The 11,844-nt window shown below is 40.4% G+C and overlaps 1 protein-coding gene across 3 annotated transcripts in view; it reads left to right on the top strand.

The window, feature by feature from the left end:
* Positions 1-6: 6 nt before the first annotated feature.
* Positions 7-11,844, top strand: part of ZNF451 (zinc finger protein 451) — a 97,119-nt gene continuing 85,281 nt past the window's right edge. The window contains exons 1-4 of one of the 3 annotated variants that reach the window (XM_004696335.2): positions 7-36; positions 544-627; positions 7,706-7,786; positions 9,148-11,558. In XM_004696335.2, the coding sequence (XP_004696392.1) occupies positions 16-36; positions 544-627; positions 7,706-7,786; positions 9,148-10,638 (1,677 nt within the window). In that variant the 5' untranslated portion in view covers positions 7-15 and the 3' untranslated portion in view covers positions 10,639-11,558. Of the gene's footprint in view, positions 37-543; positions 628-7,705; positions 7,787-9,147; positions 11,559-11,844 lie in introns of those variants that run through there. The other 2 variants (XM_004696334.2, XM_045294921.1) reach the window with 2 other exon arrangements.

Here is an 11,844-nt window from a genome sequence, read left to right as displayed (position 1 = left end):
CGGGCCGTCGGAGAAATGGGAGACCCGGGGTCGGAGGTGAGTGTGCGGGCAGCGGGCCTCGGCGGCCCGAGCCGATCCTCGAAAGGGTTTGCGCGTCCCTCGGCGGAGGCCTGCGGCTCGGCCGCACGCGCGGGGCGAGGCTGCTTCAGCATCGCGGGCCGAGCCCGCTCCTGGGCCTGGCGTCCGTCGGAGCGAGGAGCCAGCAGCCACAATGGCCTCCCGGCCCTGCACAGGCTCCAGAGCCCCTTGTCGGTCCTGCTCGGCCAGCAGAGCGGCCTTTCGAGACAAGGTTGCTCCGAAGAAGTGAGCGCGCCCTCGCCCTTGCTCGTGGTGGGGGCAGAGGTCCTGGGAGGATGGAGGGTAGGAACCCGTGTTCAGCGGGTCAGCCCACCCCTGCCCACACCGCTGTGCCCGAACCGGGCTCCTCCACGGACGGGGTTGGTGTGGAGTTGTGCCGCTGGGCGTTGCTTGTACCTTTCGGGGAAATCTCAACCTGCAAGTATGAGGCTGTAAAGATGAGCATGTTTTGGCTTATTTTTGTAGATGATAGAATCTGCCCGTCCAGCTGGGCCTGAGGCATCAGAGTCAACCATGGATGAAAATGAAGATGACATTCAGTTTGTTAGTGTAAGTAGCCATGGCCCTCGTTTCCCCCAGAGTCAAAGACGACGGTAAGCTCTTAGGTAGTTACACCACTCCTGTTTGCCGCCGTCTAATTCCTTTTAGACTCCAAGACTGAGGTGGTGTGAAGCCTGGCCATCTGGATTAGGAATTTACCAAGAGAGGGATCTGAGTCAGGAAGGAGTCATGACAAAGACCATGCCCTAAAGCACATGCTGTATGTTTATGTCTCCTGGCTGCATTCAGAGCCACTTTACACTGTATTTAGACAAAATGCTGGTCCCAAGAGTGTTTGGGAACGGGGCAACAAGATCTTCTAAAAGATGGCACACAAAGGACTTGATTCACATGGAGAAGGGACACCAAAGTACATTGGGGCAAAGGTAACAATTTCTCTACATCCACGCAAAAGTAACAAACTCTCTGCCATCTAGTCCGTTCTGACTTACACCAACTCAGTAGAATAGGATGGAACTGCCCCTGAGGCTTTATGAGACTAATCTTTTGAGTGGAAAGCCTCATCGTTCTTTCTTGTGTAGCAGCTGGTGGCCAGGTCAGCAGCCCAGTGTGTAACCCACTGCAGCACCTGGGCTCCAAATAAACAGGAGGAGGTAGAAAAAGCAATGGGTTGCTGGGACTCAAAGCTTCACACTGCCCAGTTAAGGCACAGCATGAGGCTTAATCTTTGAGAACATCATGTTACATCATAGTACAGTTAATGGTCACAATGAGGATTCCTGCACCATCAGGAACATGCTATGTTTTTGTGAGTTGATTTCCATTGTGAGATTAATTTTCAGGCATTAGTATGTGAAAATAAGCAGGTTCCTGGATTTCACTCAAACCCTTTATCAGAATTTCATGGTGGGGTATAAAAGTCTTCATTTTGGAACAAACTTAAGGGTATATGGATCTCTGAAACACACTGTCTGGCACATCAGTTTAGAAATTGAAAGGGACAGTCATATTTTGGGATGGTTTTCATCTCAAAATGTTAAGCTTTTAGACACTGCCAAAAGTGTTATGTCAGCTAACTGAAGAAATCTAATGTACCACTGTGGTTCTGAATGCTGGGGTTTGATAATAAAGTGATACAGTTTTTCATTTGTGGAAGGCCTGTTTCGGGTATTTCTGTGTGTTCCTTTGTTGTAGGTTTTAAGCAGTTTGCCCTCCTGGACCTGGAACATTAGGGCCTTTGTGGTAGTGTTACATTGTTTGGTGCTCCGGAGTTTTTGCCTAGGTGTCCTTCTCAAGATAAAATTCTTAGCTTTCTTCCTCATTGCCAGTACATACTGTATTTATTTTATATTTAGGAATTTTCAGGAAAGATTGTGACCTGATCTTTCTCTCACTGTGGACTGCTGCTATATGGTTGGTATGGGATTCCATAGGACAGGACCGATTTTTCCTGTTGCCCTAAATTGTATATATGTGGCCAAAAATTATTTACCTTGATGTTTGTGCCAATAAATCGAGGAAAAAACATTTCTTTGTGAAATATACGTTGTTGGAGAAACAGATGGAACCTATTAAAAATCTGTCCAAAAGTAAGTATTTGTTTAGTACGTTGAGGAAGAAAGAATTGCATTGTAATATCTGACTAGGCTTATGGATAAACTTGTGTTCAGTAGAGATGTAAAAATACTATTCAACAAACAAACAAAAATAAATAAATAAATAAAATTAAGCTGCCTTTGCACAGCAAAAAAACCCCCAAAACTATTAATTAAAAATTTTTAATGTGTTATTTTGCATCAAGCACAAAGATTAATACAATTAGTGTGTTGTGTATCTAACCTGATATATCCCATTAATCCTTGTTTTCAACAACTCCAAATGGGAGATGCATTGTATACAGTAAATGGAAGTTTAATTCTAGAGAACCCACTGCCATTAAGTCGATTCTGACTTTCAGTGACTACGTAAAATTTCCCAGACTGAAAATCTTTATAGGGCAGATAGCCTCATCTTTTTTCATGGAATAATTCTAGAATGAACGTACTTAAAATAATCCCTTTGCTAAGATAATTAGTAGTAGTTTAATTCTATTTTAAAATACAATCATGGTTGATAAGTATTGACTTAGGTGACAGGGAAGATGGAGCTCCATTAGGGAGAAGAGAAATTTGGGGGCCTGTGGGCTGGAGATGTTGAGGGCTTTGAACTGTTGACTGCAGAGTTAAAGGGAGAAGAGAAATAATGGGGCCTGGGGTCTGGAGATGATGAGAGCTTTGAACTGTTGACTGCACCTAATTCACAATAAAAAATTCATTTATTAAAACACACACATATTCAAGACAGAGTCCACTATTTAGCTCAACAACCAGTAATAGATTCGATTTCTCCAGGTTATACTTATTTAGGAAATATGTATATATGTAAATGTTCTTCAGATATAAAAAGTGTTAGGGTGTTATTTTAGGTTTCGTTTTCTTTGGATTTCCTAGCCCTTAGTCTAATTTCTCGCCTTAGTCTAATTTACCTGGTGAATTAAATCTTTATGGAAATTGTATAAAATACAGTAGTATCTAAAACTAAACACATGCCCAAAAAAATAGTGATAGACACTGATAGGGTAAAAATGAGTCCTTTCATTCCGTTTAATTTTTATTGAAATGTAACATACATAGAGGCATGCACAGTTCATAGTTGTATGGGTTTTTGCAAAACCAGTAAAAATATTTAACCACAGAAAGCCTTGTGTTTGGGTTTGATGCTCTTATTTTATGCTTCGCTGGTTAATTTGATTTCTTCTTCATTCACCATCTTTATGTCTTCCCGTGAAACTGCAAGTGTTTTAAGCAATTTTTCTCCCTAAAGACTAAGAGTAAAAGCTGATGATAAAATTGGTCACAGTGCTATGTTAGATATAAAAATATCAGAACTGAGGAAACTTATGGTTATCTTGATAACTGCACATGAGATCAAGATTTCAACCAAGATTATATCTATAATATAAAATTATTCTTTGAAAATGTGGGACTAGTTAAGGAAATCAATATATAATTTTACAAGTAATGTTTTTTGGTGTTAGTACATGGCTTTAGTTCAGAGGCAAAAAATGAATACTCACATAATACTGAAAGCTATCAATCGGTTAAGTAAGTACGCTAGAGCTTACAAGGATAATTGCAAATACATCTACATTCTTTGTTTCAGTGAGCAAGATGAGATAGGCAGTGAGGATTGTGTAAATAATTTTAATAAAAAGTAAAGGCATCATTCCAGAAAGTGTCATTCTGGAATTTTTTTGATTGTTAGTTTGTTTTAATGAGACAGAAAATATGGACCAGACTGTATAGCTCTTGAATTATAGACTAAATTTGAATTATAAAGTCGATAGTTTGCAACCATTCTATATTTTGAAGTGAGCTTGGTTGTAGAATGTGTTCTATTGTCCCTGACTTCTTCATACAGAGGATTGGGCAGCATTATTTAGGGTTTGGGATTAGCATTTTACATATATGGCCAAACCGGACTCATGGTCATTCAGTTAATTCCAACCCATAGTGACTCTGTAGGCATCACTGTCCTGTGAGTTTCCAAGACTATATATCTATATGGAAGTAGAAAACCTCATTTTTCTCCCGCACAGTGGCTGGTGGTTTTTAACTGAGTTTGCCATCACCCACTAAGCCACTAGGGGTCCTTTTGCATATATGAGGGGCTTAAATAATGGAATGAAAAAATAATAGAATTTTCCCACTCATGAACAGATCTGTGTTAATGTTTTAGACTAGGGTAAACTACTTTCTTTGTAGACCATGCCTTAGTATATTGACATAATTTCCATTGTAGGTAATAGGTATTTTAGTTTGAGACTCAGTTTTTCTAACAGGAATAAAAACTTTGTTTCATTTAAAAAATGCATCTTGGAATTAGATTAATCTGTCATCTTCTCTGTTGCCACTCTTGCACTTGTGTGTCTCCCCCCTGAATTGCTTGGCCTTGCAAGTAATCTTTTGTTATTCAGACAGAGAAATGATAATGGCTATTGACTCTAATGGTTAGAATACATTCAAGTAATAAGAGGACCATGAATATAAATAGTTGTTAGAAATAAGGGAAATTTATAGTTGCTCTTTCTTTTTGGAGGAATCGGTTGCTTAGTTCTGGTTAGCATTTTGATTTATTCAAAAGTGGGAGCAGAAGCAGGTAGTTATTTTTTCGTATTAAAGGGAGAGGAAATGTCTTGCCCAGAAAGGTATACAATAAGCATTACTGATTATCCTGTGGAGGAACCTTTGGGACGTGGTAGTTACATGTTGGACTGCGATACACAAGGTCAGCAGTTCAAAACCACTAGCTGCTCCTTGGGAGACAGATGGAGCTTTCTACTCTTAACAGAGTCTGGGATACTCACAGGGCAATTCTACTCTGCCCTACAAGGTTGCTATGAGCCAGCATGAACTTGATGCCAGTGATTTTGGTTTTTGATGTTTATACTGTGTAGCCCTGGTGACATAGCATTTGAAACCCAGCAACTGCTCCATGGGGAAAGAAGAAGGCATTGTGCTCCCACAGAGATGGACAACTTTGGAAATCCAAGGGGGCAGTTTTATTTTGTCCCACAGGGTGAGTCAAATTTGACTTGATGGCAGCCACTATTACTCCTGATTGTGACCAATTGCTTCCCTTCTCACTCCCATTTTACATTTTGCCTCCTTCCTTTCGTTGTCTTTCCCTGCTCTTCCTTCATGAAAACTCTGCCCTCCCCCTCTATTTCTGATTGCCTAGAGAATTTCTTAGTTTGCTATATGTATGAACATGCAATAAAATGTTATGTTCACATTTAGTATTAGCAAATTGTGTTGGAATTCTATTTTTAGTGTTGAGATTTGTGTATGATTTTTTTTTTAATCCAAATGCATATTTCTTGAAGGGAGGAAATGAAATTAAAGTGATTTTATGGATCAGAAAAGCTGCTGGATCATTATTTCCTTCCCTTTTCTTAGAAACTACCCAAACCAGAAATTGATTGAAATAAGATGTCTTAATATCAGGGATAGATTTTTAGGTTCAATACATTGATCATACATTAGAGAATATCTGTTTTTCTTTTATTTATTTTTGGTTGGTGATTTTATTTGACACCCATTTATTTTCCCCAATTAAGGCAAAAATCCCAATTTTAAAATAAGTTCTCTAACAAAAGTCTGTGCGGCTACCACGTCACGCCGCCACTTTATCTTCTTTGGTGGGCCGTAGTCTTAGGGGGAGACAGTTGTCTTTGTAACTGGGGACTACATCTAGGGAAGATCATTAAGCACCATCTTTAGGGAGCCTTTGGGAGAAAGAAGAGGTTTTCTATTCCTGTAAAGAGTACAGCCTTAGAAACCCCTAAGGCCAGATTTATCCTGTCTCATAGGGTCACTTTGAGTCGGAATCTGCTCGGCAGTGAGTTTGGCTTTTGGTTTTGGTTTAGGTGGCTTAGTGGACTATATGTTGGCCTGTGAACCTCAAGGTCAGCACTCTGAAACCACTCTCCACTTTGTGGAAATAGATGAGGCTTTCTACTTCCTCAGCAGTTCTACTCTGCCTTATTAGGGTCATTGTGAGATGGGATTGACTTGATGGCAGTGAGGATTTTGGAGTAGCTGGTCTGGTAGAGATGGGTTAACAGGCCTGGTTAACCAAAAGGTTGGGGGGTTGCACTTACCCAAAGGTACCTTGGGAAGGGAGTCCTGGCTATTGACAGCTTTCCATTCAGGTTTGCTTATGTTTAGCTTCTTTGATCCCACTTCTGGTTGCCTAAATAGCTCTTCTTCAATCTTAAAATGCTACCCTTTCCTCAGGAGCTTCCTGGCTCTCTACTTTCTTCCTTGGCAGTATCATAGCTTCCATTTCATTCTAGAGCTTAGTGAGAGCAACTCCTAAATCTTTATTTCTAAGCTATTTATGCCTACATTATAGACCTTTATGTCCAGATGTCTACTGTAAGCTTGGGTACCATTGGTATTTCAAATCCATTTTATTCAAGTATACAAGTTTTCTCTAGCATTTTTCAAAATCCATTTTATTGAAGTATACAAGTTTTCTCTAGCATTTTTCTAGTCACTCACGCTTGAAACCTTACAGACCAGTAGACTCCTTGTTTGTTTTGTTTTAGTTTTGTGCAAGAGGGGTGGGGTCGCCAGACGGACTGTCCTTGTTGTTTACCCCCATATTCTCTTATTTATGTACAACCTCATTTTTCAGCTTGCTAACAACACATTTTCATTGGGGCATCGTTTTGTGCCTGGTTTGACTAATTAATCCTTTCCCCTCATTATCCAGAGCATAAACCAAAAAATTAAACTCACTGCCAGCGAGTCAGTTCCGATTCACAGCAACCCTGCAGGACAGGGTAAAACTGCCCTTGTGAGTTTCTGAGACTAACTCTTGCGGGTAGAAAGCTGCCTCTTGCTCCCCTGGAGGAGCAGATGGTTTTGAATTGCTGGTGAGCAGTGTGGTTAGCTGCCCATCGCATAGCCCACTACCCAACAGGCTCCTAGTTCTGGAGCATAACCCATAACCCTTATAATTGTATTCTTATGGCAACATTTATGAATTCCCTTTTCCTATGGAATGAAAAATCTAGGCTTTTAAGTTTAACGTTCTTGTCTGAACCCCCCAATAAAATGATTAAAATAAAGTTTAGCATTCAAGGCCTAGTCTGTTGAAGGCAGCATGGAAGGTAAGAATAACAAAAATATAGACTTGATTGCTGATGCTATAGGGGTAGGGAATTATGTATAGCTTTTAGTAAAATATCTCCATGTTTTTGAGTCTGGATATTTATCTTATCTGAAGGTATTGGATCATAACACATGTATCCTGGTAGTGCTGTTTTCATATGTGTCCTTTCTCCAAAGGATTGACTTGGATCTAGGGGTGTAGCCTGTTTCCTCTATTGGTCTTGTCCTTATTTCATATTTCTGTGTTCTGAAGCTTTTTCTCTCAGCTTCTTTTGTTTGTGGTTATTTTGTGCTACGTAAAGGCTTCTTCAGAGGAATCTTGACAAACACAGGGAAACACTAAGTGTTGTAGATATTAGTTGATTTGAATAACTGTTCATGATCGACAAATTCTAATTTTTTTATAGGAAGGACCATTAAGACCTGTCCTTGAATACATTGACCTGGTCAGCAGTGATGATGAAGAGCCTAGCACCTCCCAAAGTGATGTAAGTACATTATATTTGTTTTGCATTTCTTCACTTGTGTCAATTGGTGTTTTGTAGAGAGTTTTCAGGTCAGTGATTGCTGCAGTTAGAAGTTATAATATTATTTCTGCTAGGATAATAGTTCAAGAAATTCTTTACCTAGAACAACTTCTACTTCCAGTTTTCTTCCTCTACTTCATCGAGGATGTGAAAGGATAATGTAAAGCAGGGAGTTCTAAGCCCTGGAGGTAATAGATAAAAAGGAACGGAATAAAAATTGTAAGCTTTTTGGCTTCTCTTTATTTTCCTTTCCTTTTCTTTCTTCAAGTACTCTATAGAACTGGATGCTTTTGTTTCAGAACCACATGGCCACAGAAAATTTGTTTTATTTTGGAACGCTATGTGGATATCCTGTAGGAAGTAGAAGGTGGGGAATGAGTTCAGTTATCACACCTTCTAACCCCCTCTATTCCCCATATTTGGCATTATTTTTCTTAACCTGTGGTGTATTGGTTGTGGGTTTTCCCTTAAACCAATATTTCCTTTGCCATGAGAATCAAACTAGCTGTTCCCTTTATAGCAATCTTTGTGGTCATCTTTTGCCTTACCCCAGGTTTTTATTATTGGGCTGTTTTCTTTGTGGATTAGAGTCAACCTAACTCTTGTCCAAGGTGGCCAGAAGGCTCCTTATTCTGTGGTATCAGGGATGGAGACCTCGTTTTGGACTCAGAATTATCTGGGTTTGAGTCCCAGCCTTATTGCATACTAGTTCTGTGACTTTGGATAAATGAACTGTTTTATCCTCAGTTTCTTTATCAAATGACAGTGATACCTACCTCACAGGGTTGTTGTGAGGGTGAAATGAAGTCACAGGTATGTAAGCTCCTTGAAAACTACTGATCATAAAGTAAGACTAGAAAGTGATTGGCAGGGCATTGAAGAAGGGTCATAAAAGTGCAAATGCTGCAGGGAAAGGCGTGTATGGGTGTTTGTTTTTCTCCCAGTGGACCTTTCCAAAGCTTTCTTTACCATCATTAACTTCTTGAGGGATTACATATATTGAATGAGGTTTTCTCTCCCTCACCTGTTGTCACTATCTTTTATTCCAATATGGGACCAAGCAGCAGACCAGGATGGTTACACTGAAGCGTTCTCCTTTTTCAGGGATAGAGTTCAGAATTGGGGCTTTTGGGGTAGTTAAACTTGTGTTTGACATCTGTGATCCTCTTGCTGACCTATAGTGGATTAGATCTTTCATTATTATAATATTTTTAAAAATTGAAGTCTGCTTACTGGACATGCATCTCTCCACTTGAAAGTTAATGTATTAAAAGCGTATTTTTTTTCCTTCCTTGGTTTTCTTGTTCATGTGGATAACCCAGAGAATGCCTGAGTCTAAGGTGCCATCCTCTGAGAATCATCGCCCAGACATGTGCTCTAGCTGCAGTGCTGCTCTTTCGATTAGAGACAGCAACTCCTTCTCTGGGAGTTGTTCCAGCAGTCCGCAAAGGATAGTTTCTCAACCATCCTCTGTTGAGAACCCATTGGAGAACCAGAACAATGATGAGAATAATTCAGACATTACAGTCACTGAGACACAGACACCTAAGTCTTCACAGGATGTTCAGACTCTGCCTTCGTTACCTCTTCTGGACCCCCAGAAATCGTTGGCTTCTTTTGAGGTCAAGGAAGATTTACTTAGAGATTCTTCTTCACAGAATGGGCAGGATGCCATCCTTTATCTCCAGACACAAGTGGCTGAGATGTCCCGAGTGATACGTGATCTACAGTCCAGGAGCTGTTTTAGATTTCATCATTCTAGGCCAAGTGAGAATTCCTCTGCTTCTTGGGACATCTCCACTTCGAAGGAAGAAAATTTATCCACAATTGATGAAGAGGTTGACTGCAAATCCCCCTCTGCCGATGACAAAGGACAGCCCTCTGACCCAAGCCAGTCTAGTTTCACAGGTCTTTTGAAGAGAATGGAACAAAGAGGTGTTATAAAGAGAGTAACATTACAACCTGAAGCAGAACTATGTGAAGGGAGGTCTGATTGTGTGACCTCTAAGAAACGATTGGTTCCTCCATTGCACCCTCTTCTAAGAATTGCCACCACTGAGGTATTTAAAGATCCTGCTGATTGCCATCCTTCTTCCTTCATGGGACACAGGGTATATCCTGTGGCTAAAGACACCTCTCCTTTCCAACCAAATCCACCAGCAGAGGGCCCCATAGTAGAAGCAGTAGAGCACAACAAAAGAGGAAACACTACATCCCCTCTAGATTCTACCTCAAAAGAAATGGAGGTCATGGGTTGCAGATTCTATCATGCAGCTTCGATTGCAGCCCGAGCTGCTAGCTACATGGCCTATATGACTCAATATCAACGTAAACTCTGGGAAGACATGGAGGATCTGGTCCATGACCCAGAGTTTGATCGTGGGAAAGCAAGATGCATAATATCTGATGGCATGGATGCAGGGCTTTGGCAGCTGTGCACTACTAGGGACATAATGGACTCTGTAGTCAGAGTGATGGCAATGGCAATAGACTACAGACGGCAAGCTTGGCTTCGGCTTACGTCTCTCACTAAGAAAACCCAGGAGAAGATCTCACACTTGCCCTTTGATGGCACTTCTCTCTTTGGACATGATGTAAATGCTGCTGTTGCAGAAGAAAACAATATGAGAGAAAATGACTATAAAGATTACAATAAATACTCCAACCAGCACCGATACTTTTACAGTCATGATCAGAAAGCACATTATCACAATAGAGGCTACTCCAAAGGGGATTGGTATAAACCCCGAAATCACCCCTACAGATACAGAAAAAAGGGAGAATCCCCAGAACGCCATGGGTATAAGAATTAATAATTAGCGTCATCCAAGATCCCAACTATTTTGCTTGCTGCTCCTTCCTGCTAAATGGGATCTATAAGTAGAAGTCATCTAAAAACTGACTGCATATTTGGTAAAACCAAAATGGATATTTGAAGTCTAGACTTTTGGAATATAATAAAAGGACTCCTGTTTGATTTGCCAAGTGAATTGTGGAGACTTCATTTGAAGAAAGTTGTGGTCCAGCATGTACTTGGGAATCAGTCCTCTTATAATTTTCTTTTAAAGCCTATAGATTTGTTCCTCAGGAAACTCTTACTAGGAAACTGAGGGCTATCAGATTTTGAATCTCGAAATAGGCTACTACTGGTCACGGTTTACTACATTTTGAGGGCAAATCTTGCATTTGCGGATCATCAGTGCTGCTTTTTGTGGACTTCAGTTTGACAGGTCTTTATGAAAGATTATTTGTTGTAATCTTTTTTTGTGTCAAGATCATCAACTCACCAAGAAGCCGTTTTACATTCAAGCTATATGAGACTTTAGAATCAGCCATGAAGCTTTATGTCCAAGAACTGGAATACAGATGAAAATTTGCCAGATCTAGTTTAATTTCAGTATAATACCTTGATTCCCTGGGTCCAATGTGGATACCAGCCGGGGAAATCTGTTCTACCTTTGGCATCTTTGCAGAAATGATCACAGTTAACCTTATCAGTATGTTACCTTCAGTACTCCTTAAGCTACCTGTGAGAGAATTCTTTGTTATCAGTCCTTAATGGTCTTTGGCGTATCAACTGTGCTCATATCGAGCTGTAAGACCGTCACGGGAGTCTCTCCCCATAATCTGGGCCTTTCACCAAGCCAGCCTTCTTAAACAAACCTACCTTCTAGACATTGAACTCTCTTGAGCTTGATAATTTACCACATTTAACTACCCGCCCCCCCAAAAAGATACATACTTCAGTTTCCTGGAAATAAAAGATGTTATTTACATCATCCAGGCATATAAATCTGAATGCATAAAGAGGATAGATTCCAAACATGCCTGACAGTCTGGTTCCCTGTTTTTTTTTTAATCATTTTATTAGGGGCTCATACAACTCTTATCACAATCCATACACATCAATTGTGTAAAGCGCATTTGTACATTTCATTGCCCTCATCATTCTCAAAACATTTCCTCTCCCCTTAAACCTCCGGCATTAGGTCCTCATTTTTCCCCTCCCTCCCCTCTCC

The sequence above is a fragment of the Echinops telfairi genome, unplaced genomic scaffold (genome assembly GCF_000313985.2).
Source record: "Echinops telfairi isolate 266 unplaced genomic scaffold, ASM31398v2 ScPeMD7_3533;HRSCAF=4204_1, whole genome shotgun sequence".
NCBI classification, from domain to species: Eukaryota; Metazoa; Chordata; class Mammalia; order Afrosoricida; family Tenrecidae; genus Echinops; species Echinops telfairi.
Note: the sequence above shows the minus strand (reverse complement) of the source record. Positions and strands in the feature narration are given on the sequence as shown.